This window comes from Callionymus lyra, chromosome 8, assembly GCF_982586985.1.
Source record: "Callionymus lyra chromosome 8, fCalLyr1.hap1.1, whole genome shotgun sequence".
Taxonomy (NCBI): Eukaryota; Metazoa; Chordata; class Actinopteri; order Syngnathiformes; family Callionymidae; genus Callionymus; species Callionymus lyra.
Window position 1 is genome coordinate 13,447,888 of NC_141825.1, and position 19,133 is coordinate 13,467,020.

A 19,133-nucleotide genomic window follows, 5' to 3' on the forward strand; every position below is an offset into this window, starting at 1 on the left:
ATCAGCTGCCTGTGTTTTTATTGATACAAAGCATCACAGTAACTTGGAAAACATTCAGCTTTTCTTTCCAAAGTCTACGTGCATGCATGACATACTCACATGCAGAACATCAACTTTTATTAACATCAAATTTTAAAAAAAAAGAACAAAGGCAGCAAAAATAATGTGATCCATTAAGGATATCAAGAACAAAAATATGATTTGAGTAGCACCATTCTTGTTCTTCATTCTCAGTGCTGCAGTATTGGGATAATTACACAGCCTTAAAAACAGTTTTAAAAGATGGAAAAAAATAAATTTAATAAGGGAAACAATAGAGGCACTTATAAACAATAGTGTCAAGACAGATATTCACTTTGGGAATGTTTGAATCTTGAAACTGCTTTGAGCAGAACTAACAAGTACTAAAAACAAACGGTCGGTAATAAAAAGACGGGTTTGGGCGAAGTGTCTTGATATGTATTAAAAATATAAAGATATTTGACTGCTTCACTGACAAACACCTCATTTTAAAAATCCGGAAAAATACAGCATAAAAGAGTTAAAGCATGCCGGTGATGGATCACAGTGATGCAACAAAAAAGGTTCAAGTCCCACCGTTCGCATGTATCCAGCAGTGCATGTTAATACATCCCTTTTTCTCTTTTGAAGTCGTCCTCGTCTTTTCAAAGTCTCGAGAGTCAGTGCGGTTTATAAAAAAAGGCTCTACTTGAGTCGTTGAATCAGCGTGTGTGTGAGTCCCAGGCTGAGCAGCTGAAGGTTGGACAGCTGAGACAAGTGAGGGAATGATTTAAGTAGTCTCTCCCAGGTGAGCTCCAGCAGGCTCGGCACCACCAGCCACACTTTGTACAGAGAACTGGTCCTTCTGTTTCCGGACATGTTGACCACGCCCCCGTGGACGTACATGCAGCCGGCCTGTCAGAAGTGCACGTTTAGAATCAGTGCATCAAAGTTCCAAAATCAAATACAACTTAATGCTATACTACTAAAAAAACATTATATATAAGTATTATAATCAGACTCTGCTAATTGCCAGTGTTTTCAACAAGACAGAAAATGAAATAAAATGACAATATGTTAAAAGAAGCAACATTACATTGACGCAGGCCGAAAAATTAAATGTAAATAAATAATATTCATGATCCAGACAAGTAGATTGAGTTCTTGAACATGATGTTCTAGTCCAGATTGATCTCAGATGATTCATAATTATATATATTTTTTACTACCAATTCTATATTCAGAGTCAATTATATAGTAGCTGCTGCATATTACCTATTTTAACATCAATTACTTTATATTATAATTATTTTGTTTATAGAAGACTATATAAAAAAAACCCCATTACAGTTAAAGTCATCATGATTCAATACGTTTTAAATGGGTAAATACATCTCATACAACATTTAAAAAGGAGGAAGTTTGAGACACGATTGAACGTCGAATCTAAAGGTCAACCTACTCACCGGAGTGACGGCGGCACAGTGGAAGTAAGATGGTTCTGGCATGACGGCCGGTAGTTTGGTCCACTGGAAAGTTTTCAAGTTTAGTTTCCAGACATCCGGAAGGATCAGCTCTCCGTTGTAACCGCCACAAATGAAGACCTCTGGAGATGGAAGCAGGTGGAGATAAATAACGATACCAGTTTACTTGAACGACACATTTTTTTTTTTGACTTTCTTACCACGTTTGACCTGGACACAGCTATGGCACCGACGTGCAGCAGGATATCCTGTCAATGAAATGATCGTAGAAGATACAGTTGCAGTAGGAGAGTAACGAAAATAATAATCCAAAGACTGGACGTGGTTTCATTAGAGACTCACAAATTTTCCCAGAAAATTTCCTCTTCAAGGAAACCTCATGCAAGGCTAATGTGGAGCTAATCTTTCTTGGATCTGCTTCTTTATCTCATGCCAAGCAAGAAATAAAACCTTTTCACAAGCTGCCAAAACTTCCTCAGTTGGACCCTCTGAAAAAGTAGAGGATAAACTTCCAGCCCCTCCTACAACACTATGGAACCATTATCTGAACGAGTGGATTAGCATTCTTTTCAAACGGTCGAAGTTAAGAGACTAAAAATAGAGGACGAACCTATTCTCTCATGAGGTTTGGTGATGATTTCTTCCCAGTAATTCGTTTCCAAGTTGTAGGCGTGGATCTTTAAAGAGAAGGCAAAGTACTTAAGTACATGACTTTCCATGTTTACATTTCATACCAAATCCTCACTTTGTCGAGGGAGTACGACGTCCAAGAAGTCCCGCCTCCTAGGATGTATATTCTGTGTTCGTCGTGCGCAATCTCATGTCGGTACCTGTGAAGCACCGGGTTCAATAATTGAACAACTCACCTTGTCATCACCATTACCATCACCATCACTCACCTCTCCTCAGGTAGATCGGTCGGTGCGTTGTTAGGTTTAAGATGGGTCCATTCCCGCGTGGTCAGGTCCAGTCGGTGCAGGTCTGTGCTGTAAATATAACCCGTCGTTCCTCCGAACACATACAGGAAGTCGTTTATAATGACCATCGCCTGGAAATGGAGATGTTGGGTTTTTTTTGGTCAAATAATCTGCTTGTTTACAGCTGCATGCGTTCCATGGTTACCTGTCCGTAAATCTTGTTGGGCTTCTTCCCTCTGCAATTTAGCAGGTTCCAACGTTTGTACTGGACGTTGCAGACATGGACGTCATGACCGTTATTTTCACCGAATGGAATTCCCGTTCCACCAAAGACTAGAAGGTTGCTGCCATGAAAAACAGCTGGAAGAAAAGAAAATGGTTCCTACTTTTAGGCTCATTTTATTCATAGATTGATCCCATTTATCTCCTTAACCCTCAATCATAGCCCTAAAGCTCCTGCAAATTCCTAGTGCTAATCTGATTCTAAAAGGTGGAGCAGCAAGTGTATTGTCGTCATTTTTAAGATTTTTAAGAACCTCTCCTGGCAGTAAATGGTATCCCAGAATGCCTTGCACATTTAGACTGAAATCAATGGTGGTTAACCTGGGAAAAGATCGAGCTACAAGTGTAGGCTTTTTTTTTTGTAAATAGAGATGTAAAAATTATTAAACCCCACGATTGTCATTCAGAAATGTAATATTTAAGAGTCATCCTTGACCCACCGTGTTTTTTTTTATTAAGTTACCAAGACTAACTGAAGTCTACGTGAATGTAAGACGGTAAATCAAATAAGACTTTGTGGTATAAAAAAAATTGTAAATCGAGTAGCGAGTGTAGTGTGTGAAAACAAAAAAAATGCATGCATGAGCAGCCCACAGTTACCGCAAACGACATGTAAACAAGCTTGACCAGACTCGTGACACTCACCTGACATTGAGGCCAACTCTGTGGGCATGTAACCTTCAGTCTGGACCTTCTGCCAGGTGCCGGTGGCAAAATGAAAGCGCCAAAGCTCTCGGAAGAGAGGGTAGAACTCGTTCTCGGAACCTCCTGCTTCTTCATAGTTTGGGTTGTAGCCACCAAACAGATACAAGTTGTTGCTGTCGGCAACACAGCGGTGTCCGCTTCGGGCGGGGGGGACACAGAGTCCTGCCGCAGAGACCGAACAAGAAGTGTGTGAGTATCTGACAAGAATAAGGCTTTTTCTTTCATTGAATCTTTGTGGCGAGACTTAACGTGCAACTGTAACCACACCTTCTCTTAGAAACCTGTTGGGAATCCGAAGGTTTGGTGACGTAGTAGAGAACGGTCGTCTGGCCTGTAGCCACCGGGTCCGCTTCTTAGTGACTGCGTTAAAGAAACAAACAGAGAATTAAGAGTCTCATACAAACCACACAGTTGGTGGGTCACAAGGATTAAAAAAATGCCTCTTTGATTCTGGTTGTAACACTAAGCATTTGTTAAAATAACAAACATCACATAACATGACCTAGTTTGTTTGTCCTTTGGTGACCTTAAGGTTTATATAGTCCTAGATGACGGGAATAAAAGTCCAGATTTCACAATGAGTGTGTTTGTGTTCCATTTTTACATGGTCAATCATATTACTAGATGTTTCACAAGATCAATAAAGTTTTACCTTACCTTACCTTATAAGAGGCAAAATGTGGAATATTTTTCAGTGTATTTATTTCTATTTTTAGGTCACAATTCCTTCATAGATACAAGTGTTAATTATGAGTGATTCACAGACGATCATAACGGTAAACACGTTAGCTTAGCAGCAAACAGTCAATGTATTAAATCTCTTTATATAATTTTTATTATCACATTTATTGTAGTGGTTATAGGATTTTTTTTTTTCAACGCACTTCGTGGCGAAAATTTCATTGACTGTTAATAAAAAAAAAATAAAGTACATGTGCATTCGCGGAGTAAACGTCCTATGATTTCTTTGATAGCAACGTTAGCAAGGCTTCCGTAGCAACGGTTGCTAGCTTTAGCTCAGCAACTACAGGCGAGTGGAGACTGAAATAACAGGACATGTTGTCGTTTTCGACTTCTCTGAAGCACCTGCTAATAAAACACGTGCAGATTTAAGAGCTTTATATTCTCCGCGCGCAATCCCTTCACAAACCTGACTCTGGGATCTGTGGCCTCCACGACAGTTTCTCGAACTTATTGAGCTGGTTGAAGGTTCCGTCCCACTCGGCTGACATCTTGGCTCTTTCACCGCGGACAGCGAGAGGCTTCTGGGCGCAGAGACTCGACAGGTAAACACGGGTCTTCAGCGTCAAATGGTCTCGTCGGCGGCAAAACCTTCCGCAATCACAACATCATGAGACACAACTGTCCACACCTGCTGCAGCCGCTGGCGTCACGCGCACGTGATCGGCGCTAAACCAATCAAAGGCCGCGGCGTCCCTACGTCATCGCCAGGAGCCACATGGATTTGTTTATAAAAGAACTGCGACTCACACGCTGCAGCATCAGCCACTGGCGACTTCAAAATGTATGACTTCCACGGTCACAGTGACAAACTTGTCTCTACACGCCTGCACAGTGTTGAAAGATTAACTTCCGGTCCGTCTGAAATTGAATGTCCTCAGGTTCTGTTTGATGTTGCTGAAGAAGAAGGTACAGTTTTTAAATATATGTATGAACATCACTACACTACAATCTAATTATATCATCATAAAGAAAAAACAATCCCAGAACTGCCATTTAGTCAAATAATGAAAACAATATTCTATCATCCATCGGGTAAACAATGATTTGAAGTAATAGATGGGAAAATGTTGTTTTTTTCAATGTTGCTTTTATGTATTATGAGTATAGCAATGAATCCTTAAAGCCATTGTAAATGGTACGAGTGCTGTGTACGAGTGGGATAAATGGCAAATGTCTGTTGTGTCCATGAAAATGTACAAATTCAAAATGTTATTGAGTCATATTTTTTACACAGCAGGTGTTTACTGTCAGACCTTGAATTTGCTGCTGGTGGATTTTGATGTGAGTCAATCCTTGTGGGTGTCTCGGGAGGAAAATACAAAGATCATTTCTACAGCACATTTTAAAGAACAATGTTACTTATATTTTCCTGTTTTTACAAAAGACAGCAGCCTAAGGAAATGTTTAACTTCATGGTCACTAAGGTGTGAGGTTATTTATGGTTGAAACTAAATATTTAATCATAAAATGCATAAAAGGTGTAAAATGCAAGTTGAATGGTTGTAAATATAATTAATACAATGCGATGTGATCATGCAGTTAATTATTGATCTCTCCAAGTTATCACCATTATTTAGGTGCTTAATCACTTGCATACATTTAATCTCCGGTTTCAAAATACCCTTTTTTACTGACTCTCACTTGCGAAGATTAACATTTAAATAATATCCCACCTTGACAAAGGATAAGAAATCTATTCTTTTCATTCTAAATAAAGCATCCATCTATCTAAAGTGTGCAATGTTAAAATATAAGTTCTATCTTTAGTGTCTGGTCAGTGAAAGTTTTACTTAAATAAGGTATAGATTCTCAGGCTGACAGAGTAAATGAAAACTAAGATTCTAACAAAAGAATCTCAAGAATGATGAAGTCACAGAGCAGTCTTTGATTTCCTTAAGATTGGATCAAACGCTTTGTGGTTTATCAAGATTTACTGAATTGATCACCTCGTGACCATTGCTTTCTTTCCAATAACCATCCATTGGAGAAGAGGAGACGGGCGTATCAGGTTAAAAAATAAACAATTGATCAGTAAATACTAAGTATAACCAAAGGTTTGTTCTGAATTATGTATAAACAATGTATTGTAAAACTCTTGTTCTTCCCTTTTTAGGCTCCTAGGTTTATTAAGTTCTCTTTGGAACACATTGTGTTGTGTTAAGGGTCTACGTAAATTATAAAGTTTTAATGTGAATGTTTGGCTTTGTATGTGTGTACAGAGTGGGGATCATTGACAAATGCATTAGATGGCTTCAGGAGGACCTTGACACATCAAGAATGATTTGTTTCATATGCTACAACTAACCAACTCAATCTAATTATAACAACTACCGTTAGATTTGGTTTATTTTAATGTAAACAATAATAATCTCCTTCAAATTATATAATTATTAGTATTTATTATTATTATTATTATTATGTATTTGCTGTGGCTATTGGGGAAAAAAAACAATTTCCCGAAGGAGACCTCCTGAGGGATCAATAAAGTTCTACCTTACCTTACCTTATAAACAATTCCAGAATGTGTATTTTATAGTTAATGATTATAATATTTATAATTAAACTGTGTGTATTCTACTAGAAAGTACCAACGTAAATATAAGGACCGAGTGATTGGATTACCTTTGTCATTTATGATTCATAGTTTTGGGTGAAAGCAGAGAGCTCGTGAAAACACAACTTTGGCCTCAGCCTTTCATTGTTGCATAGATCTAGATGACGTAGAACAGCACGCGCGTTACCTTCATTGGCAAAATGGAGTAAAAGAACACACACGAGAACACCGTGACTCCATGTTATTAGAATAGAAACAGAAATGTCGAAAAAGTGAATTGATGGATACTGTGTGTTTGCCCAAAAAAACAGTGGTCTAGCGGAGTGTTGTTTTATATCTATACCAGAGTCCCTCCTCTATGAGGCTGGAGGTTGAGTCTTCAGGACGGGACACAACTAGGTAGAGCTGCTCAGAGGAACATCCAGGCTGCTCTACACGAAGACAAGTGGGCGATGTTGCAGCTAAAGCCGTATTCGTGGACATTTCGGGAAGACTGCTGATACAGACTGCGAGGATCCTCGGTGTTTCCCCCACAAAAGAACGGCGGAGTGGCAGTCCACTAACCAGTCTGTATTTTTAGCTCACTTCAGAGAGGAATACAAAAAATGTCGTCTCCAAGTCCGGGCAAGAGGCGAATGGACACCGACGTGGTGAAACTGTATCCTTTTTGACACAAGTATTCGGCTTATATCAGCGACTGTTTCTGCATTAATCCAGCCAATAAAAGGCGATTGGTGTGAGATACAGTCTGGTAACATTGTTGATGTACATTGCTAGCATTTCGACGTTAATATATTATGCGAAAAGTGTTTTAACACGTTAAATGTAAACCTTAATCTGGTCACTTTGTCTTAAAAAGAATCGGCCTGGTAGCAGTTAGCTAGCTTCCTGTCGAGTAACACAGAATGGCGAGAGAACTACACGTAGCAAACTACACATTGAGTGTCATTTTGTGTGAGCTAGCGTTAGCTGTGCTACTTGTTTGTATGGAGATCTGTCGCAACACTGTTAGCTCTGCTAGCTGCTGCTAGATGGCGATCGCTGAGATTACGAGCAAATATGTGTGTGAAGCTAAAGCCAGGTGGATTGACAACACAACTCGCTGCGGCGGTTGGCACTTTCGTGCTGTTTTGTTATCAGGAATTTGCAAAGAAAAATACACACAAGGGGGGAGATTCTGAAAATGGATCTTGTCGTTTCCCTGCCCACAAGTCAACACAGTGAAAAAATGACAAAGCACATTAGTTTGAGAACACACCTTGAAAACATGACTTCGATTTAACCGGATGTGTGTTTTTTAACCTTCTACAAATAACAAAAAAATGTAAAATATATTGATCATATATACTGCTTTTTGTTTAAGCATTGTTTGCAAATGCATTCGACTTGGTTTCTTTAAACTAAAATATTATATACGGATTTACTGTTTTTCATCGACACTGCTCTGATGTTTTTGTCTAGACTATTGAATCCGTTTAAGCGAGTTGTTTTCTACCTGTTTTTTCACAGTTGACTGAATTTAAATGACTTTTTCGTCGTGTTTTATTTTAATTGTTACGTTTGTGAAGTTTGCGAGGAAGCCTTTCTGACAACGTGAGCACAATTGTTTTGTTTTGGTCCTGCAGCCTGATACTGCGCTGTGATTGGTCAGTCTGTTACCATCCGGAACATGGTAGAGGGCGGGGCTTCACACACAGCTGATCGAGGAACAACAACATGCAGTGAGTTCACAGTCAGAGGATCCACACACTGACTCGTCATGGTCCCCATGAGACATTAATGTTTTTCCCAAATCATATATATATTTTTATTACTTTAACTATGTGAAGCTGGGACATTTTGATCATTATTTTAAATTGTCATTACATGTATTATTTGTTATGTAAATAATGACCTATCACTGTTTACATAACAAACACAATTGTCCCCTTTGCATACATTCATTTTCGAGTTACTTTAGCATTTAGAGAGCATGTAAGCCCTCCCAAGTACCACTAATCCATTTAAATGTTTTCAGTTTGTAAATACCCGTTGGAAGTTCGTTGGCTCAGTCTGAACATGTTCAGCAATGTTTGTTAAATGAAAGGTTGTTATTGGTTAAATAGTCAAGTTCACCATTCAAAATCATATAAAGGTATCGTTTCTTAAACTCTCTCTGGACTTTTGAACAAACATTGGAACACAGGGAATAATGACATCAAGAAGAACAATGAATTTGAATAAATGGAGGAAAAAAACGTATTTGTAGGTAACGTAATCTTTGTCAAAATTAAGTGCCACTGTATTCAGATCCCACTTGTTCAAATACTCACTTTTAAAAATATTTCACTAAAGTAAACTCTAAAATGTTGATTAGAACAATGGTCAAGCCATGGTGAGGAACTGTACCTTATAAGATCCTTTAAACAAAAGATGTAATGCAAGATACTTTTATGAGTAATTGGCATTTTGAAAAACACTTCCATAATAGAATTTTATCTTTTTTGGTCTTATGGATAAACCATTCAAAACATAGGCATGCAAACTTTAATAGAAACTTTTTGTAGTTGGAACAGAACACTGTCTTGGGTAATTGTGGTTTAAGTCATGTCTTTGTTTAAGCTTTATTTTTCATAAAGTCTAACATTGAACTTCTAAACCTTTTAGTTCCAGAAAATGGCAGAGCACCAGAGCTTTCAGGATGTGTGTCTGTAACTGGTTTATTTTGCTATCTTCACAAGTAAACCCAGTTCACATTTAATCATGAATGTCTGGAGGCAACAAACTGAGAGCGTTTGTTAAAGGTTTCTCTTGTGTAATTGTGTTACCCTCCAGTGAGCACGGCTTTGGTTTCTATGGATAACCCACAGCGAGGGGCAGGATGGAGATGCCTTTTTGTTAACAGTTGTCTTGAATTATTATTATTTTTTTTTTCTTAGTGGTTAAGATTCAGTTTTTCTGTTGAGCGACGGATCTTCATTTTCTACTACCTCTATCTTCAGTATATTGATGTTGTGTAAGCCAACAGGAATTGACCTTAAGCAGTTTGCTACATTAGCAGGTTCAGCTTGAGCTACATTGTTAACAACGAGGACATTTTCATAATCTATTTTTAGATGCTGGATAAAAAGTTGCCTTCATATTTTATTTAACAATCCCCTCATTGTTGAAAACCAGCTATTGGAATGAATTCTTATTGTTGGTTTGTGTCAAAGTAATCTTCGACAGTCACTGTTGTGCACTGTGATGATGACACTTCGTCTCCAGCTCGGTCACATTCCAACTGCCTCTGCATCACCATACATCTGACATGTTCCCATGATGTCATCACTCATGAGGCATTGTTTCAGATGAAACATTTACACATTTGACACCAAATACCAGGTAGTCTATGCTAATCCCCAACAACATGATTAAACTGTTCATGGCTGAGCTGTCATAACATGTCTGTATCTCTGGTTGTTGATCTTGTGTTTAACTGCTGCTCACCCCACAGTTGACAGAAAACAGGGCTGCCGGTTTGTGTAGCTCAAGTCCAGGATTTTGTTTGTCGTTTCTTGCTTTTCTCGTGACTTTTTCCTCAACCAGACATTTCAGCATCGAGAGCAAGCATGAGGTGACGATCCTCAGTGGTCTGAACGAGTTTGTGGTGAAGTTTCACGGACCCCCAGGAAGTAAGTTCTCCGCTTTCTCATTCACCTTTTCGCTGATGACGTAGATATGTACTGTCAGATAAACCAGTCATCTTCTCCAACAGCACCGTACGAGGGAGGTGTGTGGAAGGTCCGTGTGGATCTACCAGATAAATACCCTTTCAAGTCACCTTCAATAGGTACGTGTCAGCATTTTCACTTTTGAATGTAATTTTTTGAATTATTAACTGTAGTTTTCTTTGACAGGATTTATGAATAAAATCTTTCATCCCAACATTGATGAAGCGTAAGTATAACCTCTTTATAATACAAATGTGTCAGGTTTTTGATTTATACTTCAATTAGTGGTGAAGATGATCAACAACTGTGAACGTGCATCAGTAGGATCGTGTGTAGTGCTTCACATATTTGTTTTTTAAAAATGTCTGTTGACGAATATGATATAGATTCATGATTGAACTTTTCATTTTTTTCATGTATTATTTGTATTCCAGGTCAGGAACCGTGTGTTTAGATGTCATCAACCAGACATGGACAGCGCTCTATGGTAAGTCAAACGTTTATGTTTGTCATTAAATTAACTCGACTGGTGAAGAGGGCTGGAAAGATTCGCCCGGTGAACCTTCTCCCTCGGAAGTATCTCCAGGCACAGCACCTTTAATCAGCTTACATGTAGGTGATGCTTGTGCAGAGGTCATACATGGTGCACTGACAGATAAGAAGCCTCTTAGCAGTTTCCAGCTTCACACACACACACACACACACACACACACACACACACACACACACACACACACACACACACACGCGTTGAACCGCCTGTCCTTGAAGGACTTAAAAATTGGACCAATGACTGGATGAATTAGTGAATTTTGGATTTGTGGGAGAAGTTTATTTGTCAAGTTTGTCTTTGCTGTTGCTACAGCACTTCTTTACATGCATTTGATATTATGTCGCCCTTTTCTGTTGCTCTCTCTTCTTTCTCGTGTGCGTCAGTTGTCACCAGTGTCTGACTCAGCAATGATTGATGATCATGACCGTTGGGTAAAAACAATGCTGTTTACTAACTTAATTTTCTGCTATTGTATGGAATGAAAGAAATGTTTAAAATACATTAAGCATCAAACTTTATTGCTATAAATGCCACGATCCAAGAGGGTCCACGAGTCTTGTGTGACCCCCTAAACTGCTTTACAACAGTGGGTCACGGATGGTGTTTTTCTCAATCCCAAAGGACTTTTTAAACTAGTGAGGAAAATAAATACAAAAAAACTGACACAATAAGATACTTTCTCTTGCTTTGTAAAGAAATGCACACATAACGACAACAGGTTCTACAACATTGTAATTACACTGTTGTGACACTCGGGGGAGCCAGAAATAATGTTTTCCATCTTGCCCATTTCTGCTTTAACGCTTTCCCGAGGTTATCGTTTAATGGTTAAAGGTGGACATTAAATCTCAATCATGTCTCGCAAATATACGAGTTGTCTGAAACCATGGCACGACAGCACAAGTTGTTTGGATCAAAATCAGTGGTTTTACTCTGAACATTTTGTTCCGATGAACCTTCTTCAACTTGTTTTTCTTACGCTTAAACTAAACACGTTTTCTGGAAAGAGACAATTTCTCGACAGAGCTTAAGAGCCGATCAGCTAACTGAGTTTCTTTGTCTTTCGGCATTTCCTGTCAGGGGTTGCCACAGAAGTCACCATCCTCCACCTCGTACTATCTTCCTCCACAGTCTACTCTTTATGTCTTGATCACATCCATGAACGGTTGTCGTCCTCTTTTACTTTCGTACTTTCAGAAAGCAAAACAAAAATCGCATCCAACACTTTATATTTGTATCTCTGATGTAAAAGGGTCAGATATAGTTGGATGCATATTAAAAAAAATTGTATTCCAGTTTCTCTCACTGTACGGTTTAAGTATCTCAAAAATACATTTTATCTAGATGTTTTTTTTACCCTCAAAAGATTCCATATTCCTAGTAGAAGAGCCAAAATATTTCACTGCATCTAGTTCCCTGTTCCTCTATGCATGTAAGTAATATTTATTTATATAGCGCTTTTCCAGACCAGGGTCACAAAGCGCTTTAACAATCAAAACAATACTCAAAAAAGTATATACTTTAAAGATCAAGATAATACTGAGAACTGGATGAAAGCGGCAGGTCCTTCCGTGAACGTTTGTAAAACAATGGCTTGATTTATGTTGTCAAACATGACAATTGGTTCTGAGGTCTTTCTAAAGCTGAGAAAGCTATGAGAAAGCTGGGCCGCATGTGCTGCGATCTTTGTCTGATTCTCACATTCTTTTTTCCTCAGTAAAGCTTCTGTTTATTTAATGACCTGCAAGTTGATGCTGCGACTTTGATTACAAACTCGTGTCACGTATCAGTTTTTACTTGTGTTGGAATTCATTGTTTGCTAACTCACCTGCTTGAATATTGAATGATTGAGCAATTGAACATTACAAACATTAAATTTTCTTTTATTTCATTTTTTTTTTTTTTATGTAATTGTTTTTCAATGTTTTCTATTTTGAAAGATTGAATTTGTTGTTCGTGAATACATTTCATAAAACATTAGAATATCAAACCTTTTTGAAAATATTAAATTACAATAATTCAAAAATGTTCTAAATTCAATTTTTTTTCAATTTGTTGCCTTTTAAATAAAATATAAAAATGTTGGCATACAGTAGTACCACCAAGCAATACTAAAAGGGTACAAAAATGTTCTATTGTGTATTTCTACTCCTTTGGTATATTCTGGTGGCATTACTATACCAACATTTTTATATTGAATATTAGAGGAGAGGAATAATTTCTTTCAATTTGGAACATTTTTATTTATTGGGATTAGAACCATGTGTCAAAAATGGTTTTAATTCCAGTTAATTGTTATTCGGTACATATTTCAATGTACAAGTTATAGAATTGAATTATTAAATAAAAACATTCATCCTTTTAATATAGAAATTATTAACTTCTATGATTCAAAACGAATGTTTTAATAAAAGTTTCAATAATTGAAATGTTACCCTTCAATATTCTAATGGCACTGATATACGTCTAGAGATGTTTAAATGATTTAAAAAGGATATATATCATCTTCAATCTCTCCCCTTTTGTTCCCCCAGACCTCACCAACATCTTCGAGTCGTTCCTGCCTCAGCTGCTCGCCTACCCCAACCCCATCGACCCCCTGAACGGGGACGCAGCTGCCATGTACCTCCATCGACCGGAGGACTACAAACATAAAATCAAAGGTAACTTGAGTCAAATTTTACAAGATTATCAAACATTGATTAAATGACCATAAGCCTTGTATTGTTAATGTGTAAAATGTAAAGATGAAAACGACTTGTGAATGTCTATTTCCGAGTCACTGTCAGCGTCTTGTCGTCCCCAGAGTACATCCAGAAGTACGCCACGGAGGAGGCCCTAAAGGAGCAGGAGGAAGGAGGCGGAGACTCCTCTTCTGAAAGCTCCATGTCAGACTTTTCGGAGGACGAGGCTCAGGACATGGAGTTGTAGTGAAGGGAGGAACCCTCATCCCTTTCGCCTCCCAACAGACAGTCGTTTGCTAAAGAGCAAAAAAACTTAGTGCTATATTTAAACCAGACAATTTTTTTACAACAACACAAGGATTTTTATCGCTACATGAGGATTTGCAGTACAATAAAATAATTCACCTTTTATATAGGATTTCCAGACCACCTGCCTACACCTCCTGACACAGGAACTGCAGTAAACGTCTGAACTTGCATCTCAACGGCAGCGTGAAGTGGTCGCTGCAACAAAAACGAGGATTTAAAAAAAAAAAAAACACTGACCGGATCATTTCAGCGCCGCCATCATCATCATCATCATCAGAGGGAGGCTTCACCACTGATCCTGGTGTAAATACTGTGTGTGCAGACTGACCTGCAGACACACAAGTGTATGACGATTTGACACAACAGGCCGCAGCATGTGTGTGTGAGTGTGTGTGTGCAGGATTCTCGTGTTTCTTTTTTAGTTTTTGTTTTTTTCCATTCACGCGTGCGCCTGCATGAATGTAATCCAGTCAAGAGGTAACCTGTGTTGTTCTCACAATCATGACCATCAACACCCTCCTCTCCGTTTTAGGCCTGGTGTTTGTCATTCTCTGAATATCTTTGTATATCGTGGCATGACACAGAAGTCCAGTTGTGTTGAGTTTGTGGAGTTTTAGACGTGGGGGGAGGGTGGGCTCGACCGTCTGCGGGGCCCTCTCTCCGACCTGGGCCGAAGGGAGGACGAATCCAGGTCCTTGTTGAATTCTTGAACTTGTTAACTTTGCCTATTGCTTGTGTTGAACTATACTAGGTGTTTGACTTGTGTAGGGGTAGGTTGTTTCTTTGCAGGCGTTAAATCATAGCCGTTGGTTCGATACGCACTAGTTTAAAAAAAAACATAAACGAATCGTCCTATGAAGATGAGTCGACGCATCTTTGTCGGTCGATTAAAGTCGTGGTTAATGGAATCCTCCAAAGACATGTTGCACCCCTTCTTTTTATGCAAATGTGTCCACGTTTATCATCGTAACACGCGTTACTTTGTTGATCAAAAAGTGCTCTTTGTCTCCGCCGTTCAACGTTACAACAATCGTTTTGTTCTCATGATGGCAACTTTCTTTACGATTTGGTGGGACCAAATTGAGTCAAATGTAAAAACTACACACACACACACAAATATCCAACTTCTTCTCCAAGATTGATAGTTTACATTGAAGCTGGATCGTAGAGGAGACGAGTATTAAGGTGTAGTTACAGTTTCTCTCCTGGATTACCTCACACAGACACCAGACACTGAGGCGTTACCATAGCAGTGATGAGTCATGATGGTATATTAGTTTGTGTTTAATCTTGAACTTAGTATGTTTGTAACACAGATATTTCCGTTAAGAGGCTTTTTATTTTCAAGGATACAAAACATTAGCATCAAATGGGCTTTTTTTTTTGTTGGCATAACATTGACCTCTAACTTGATCTTATCCCTTTTTAATTTTCCAAAACATGTTTGTATCCCAGAAGGATTTGAAGAGTGGAAAATAAATCTTTTTGTTTTCTGATATTTACCTGTAAGTCTGCGTAGTCCGTAGCAACACATGATGTCATTTTTCCAAGAAAAAAAAAGGAAACGTTGTCTAACCTTATTAGTATCACCTGGAGTTATCAGTGTTTAACATATTTTATTAATCACGTGACTTTGATGCCTATCATTTCTCTGTTTTTATTTCTGTCTTTTTAACCTGAGGTCCAGGATGCAGGTAAAAATATCCCTGATTTTTTTTTTTTTTAAGGCAAAACATAAATGTGCTTCCCTTGTAACTTGAAGAAATAAATGATAACAAAAAAGTGAGATTCTGGTTCTTTAAACAAAACTTTGACTGCGGTTTATGTGCTTTCCATACAGTCCACTAGGGGGCAGACTTTAACCGGTTTTAACAGCGCTGACCAGAAACCTTATTGTTTTCAACCACTTCATTCACAGTATTAGTTGACACTACAGCAGTGGTGGCTGGCCCATAGGGGGCGCTAGTGCTCCGCCCTCCCACTGATTTAGCTGGGTTTTTTTTTTAACTTATCGTTTTAATTTTTTTTTTAGTTTTTTATTTTTAAATTAACATAGTTTCAATCATCAACATTGAGCATTTTGTATATTTTTGAAACTCTTTACATTGATAAACTCTATTTCATTGTTCTGTTTATAATCTTGGTCCGTGTCTTCATTCGTCATATCCGGTCTCTGGCGTGGATATGAAGACTCTTCTTGAATAGCCCACCTGTGACGCCACTCCCGACATTTTAATTTCCTTTTTTTGTTTGTTAATATTGGTTATTTTGTATTAATTAGTTATTTAGCTTATTAGTTTAGTAACACTAGTTTTTTTAAATATATATTTAAAATTTTATTTTCTTTGCAGTATGTTTGTGTGTGTTTGTGATAATTTGGTAGAAAGTATGTCTTGTTCTGGTGCAGACGATAGGTTGGTTTTTAGTTTTTTAATCATTTATTTGATTCTGAAATGATGTATTTAAAAGTATAATTAAATATGTTTTCATTTGGAAAGAAACAAGGAGAAAAATAAACATTATTCATCATTAACTTAAACTTAAACCCTTACTTACTTACTATTAATTTTTACATGTAACATATATGATCGGGGGAAAATGTACTGGAAAAGAGCGCCACCTAGAATATTTTTCGCCAGCTGCTACTGCACAACAGGTAGAAATAAGATGGGAAATTAACTTTATGGTGTTATTATTGACTTCTCTTTTTGAAGATGTACTTGTCGGAACGTTTTATCAATAGAAACGTCCATCAGATGTTCAATAAAATCCTTCTCTCTGGCAACACTTATGCTGATGGACTCCTAAAAGGAACTTTGACCCCAGCTCAGTCTGAAGGTGAACTGACAGGTGACGTCCAGACCCTCTGACTCATGCGAGCTGCATTATTCTCTTCCATACAGGGGGATGAATAGACCTTCTAGATGCTGGAGCGATGCTCCTCAGACCAATCATCTAATAAAATATTCATTGCTGTGCTCACCGCCGTGTTTCTATTCAGGTTTCCAGTTACAGCAGTGTTTTAATTTGGCTCTGATCGCTGCTTCTGTTGACGGATCATACGTTCTCTGAGAACGACTGGACATGATGCAGAGTTCAGCCAAAAGAAAACTATGACTGACGAGTTTGTTCAGATGTCGAGATAAAACAATCACTTACTTTAGAAGGTTCTAGAGTCTGGTCCGGCTGGAGGAGACATTTATTTAGAGCTCTTTGATGTACGTGACTGTTGGGACATGTGTCGAACGAATATATGTCGAGGTCATGACCCATCAACTTTTTTGTAGCAAATACAAACTGATTCTTAAATTAACCTTCAATTATTAAAATACATCAATGTTACATTTAAACTCACACTAGAGTTTTCTATACATGTCTTGGATTGCGTTTAAATTGTTGGACTCTTGCTAGTTTGATTTAGTTTGACACCATAATGGTTCACTGCAAGTATAAATATTCAATAATAAACAGTGATTTTGAGAAAAGTTTCACAGATAAGACAATACATTATGGTACAGAAGTGACACCAGATGATACAACAAGATGGCTAAGAGGAGAGATGAGGTCGAGTTGAGGCGGAAATATCTTGTAATACCGTTTCTCTCCAGTGCAAATACAAGTGACGTGTGAATGTGACGTGTCACCAACTGCTTCTCTAAAACAATTCAATTGAATCTTCTTTTAATGACTATTGCCTGAAGAGCAAAACAAATTTACAACAAAATGATAAATGTATTACAAACAAAATGTCAATTTCCTGAAAGAATTAATAAAATTTGAAACAAATATACAACTTCTGAAAAAATGTACAAACTCTGAAACAAATTTACAAACTGTGAAAGAAAGTTAAAATGTCCTGAAGTAAAATTACAATTTCCTGAAAAAATGTGCAAACTCTGAAACAAATTTACAAACTTTGAAATTAAATTACAATTTCCTGAAACAAATGTGTAAAATCTGATACAAAATGACAATTTCCGGTAAAAATGTACAAACTCTGTAACAATTTACAAACTATGAAATAAAATTACCATTTCCTGAAACAAGTTTACAAACTATAAAACAAATACAAAAAACCTGAACAAAATTAATATTTCCTAAACAAAAAAAGGAACAAACTCTGGAAAAAATGTACAAACTACATTTCCGGTAAAAATGTACAAACTCTGTGACAAACTTATTAACTATGAAATAAAATCACAATTTCCTGAAACAAATTTACAAACTATGAAAGACATTTATAAAACCTGAAACAAAATTACAATTTCCTCTCACAAACTTTCTTTCGGAGGGATAAAATATATTGTTTTGTTGTCATGTTAAGCAGCCATCTTCTGTTAAGCAACACATACAGTATGTTCACTTACTTTTTTGCTTAGTTCATTTAAAAATGTACTTTTGACGAATAAAAGTTGGTTTATTGGCTTAAAACTATAAGTTCTTTGACAGGTAGACAAATGGTTTGTGCAGTTTTGTTAAGAGGGAGTGAAACATGGTGGGATAAATAAAACATATATTATTTAGTCAATGGTGTTTAAATGTGTACTATAAGTATTTCTTTAAAATACCTCACTATCTGATGATATGTGCTGCAGCACATGTTGATAGTGTTGACACACCTGACTGCTGATGACTCGTGCAGTTATTCGAGGGAAACAGGAGCAGCAGCAGCAGGAGGACACGGAGCTGCTCCTCCTTCATTATGGATGGATCTGGACAAAAGGCAGCTCGGCTGGATTTCACTGTCAACTTTGGAACCGGCCGTAACCCAAACCTGCCCCGCTCCTCTCCGACGGATCCGCATCCACTGAAAGGATGATGCCTCGTTTTTTCTTTTTTTTTTTTCCACCTGCAATCTGTCTAATAATCACCGACAGCAGGTAAGTGAGCTCGGCCTGGAGCCGCAGACGAGACTATATAAAGAGACAAACTTTCCGTCCTGAGCGTCGCTGCCACACCCGGAGGAGGAGGAGGAGGAGGATGGAGGACCAGCGAGGTAGATATGGCACTGACTTCCACCGCTTTTTAAAAATATATAACAGATCAAACAAAAGTTGTTTTTAAGCGAGTTTAAAGTTTTTTTTTAAGCAATTTTTTTCAGAACACTTATTTTAGGATAGACGTGACGTCACATCCAAAAATTATCAAACACACTTAAAAACGGTTAAAACAAATACAAATATGTTTGTTTTCCCCGCTTAAATATATA

The 19,133-nt window shown here is 37.8% G+C and overlaps 2 protein-coding genes across 2 annotated transcripts; one reads left to right on the forward strand and one right to left on the reverse strand.

Annotated features, from left to right (window-relative positions):
- Window positions 1–277: 277 nt before the first annotated feature.
- LOC148073717 (kelch domain-containing protein 10-like) lies at window positions 278–4,745 on the reverse strand. The gene is made up of 10 exons (XM_087796595.1): window positions 4,539–4,745; window positions 3,656–3,748; window positions 3,329–3,550; window positions 2,607–2,761; window positions 2,384–2,532; window positions 2,230–2,314; window positions 2,095–2,161; window positions 1,685–1,732; window positions 1,467–1,606; window positions 278–915 (listed from the first exon to the last, which is right to left on the reverse strand). The coding sequence occupies exons 1-10, from the start codon at window positions 4,618–4,620 to the stop codon at window positions 706–708; spliced, it is 1,251 nt and encodes a 416-aa protein (XP_087652721.1). The 5' UTR covers window positions 4,621–4,745; the 3' UTR covers window positions 278–705.
- A 192-nt stretch (window positions 4,746–4,937) lies between these two features.
- LOC148073718 (ubiquitin-conjugating enzyme E2 H-like) lies at window positions 4,938–15,422 on the forward strand. Its single transcript, XM_087797753.1, has 8 exons — window positions 4,938–5,038; window positions 7,033–7,344; window positions 10,263–10,339; window positions 10,423–10,497; window positions 10,565–10,604; window positions 10,813–10,865; window positions 13,466–13,594; window positions 13,738–15,422. Exons 2-8 carry the CDS (start codon window positions 7,292–7,294, stop codon window positions 13,860–13,862), a joined length of 552 nt encoding a protein of 183 aa, XP_087653879.1. The 5' UTR covers window positions 4,938–5,038; window positions 7,033–7,291; the 3' UTR covers window positions 13,863–15,422.
- The last annotated feature ends 3,711 nt before the right edge of the window (window positions 15,423–19,133 follow it).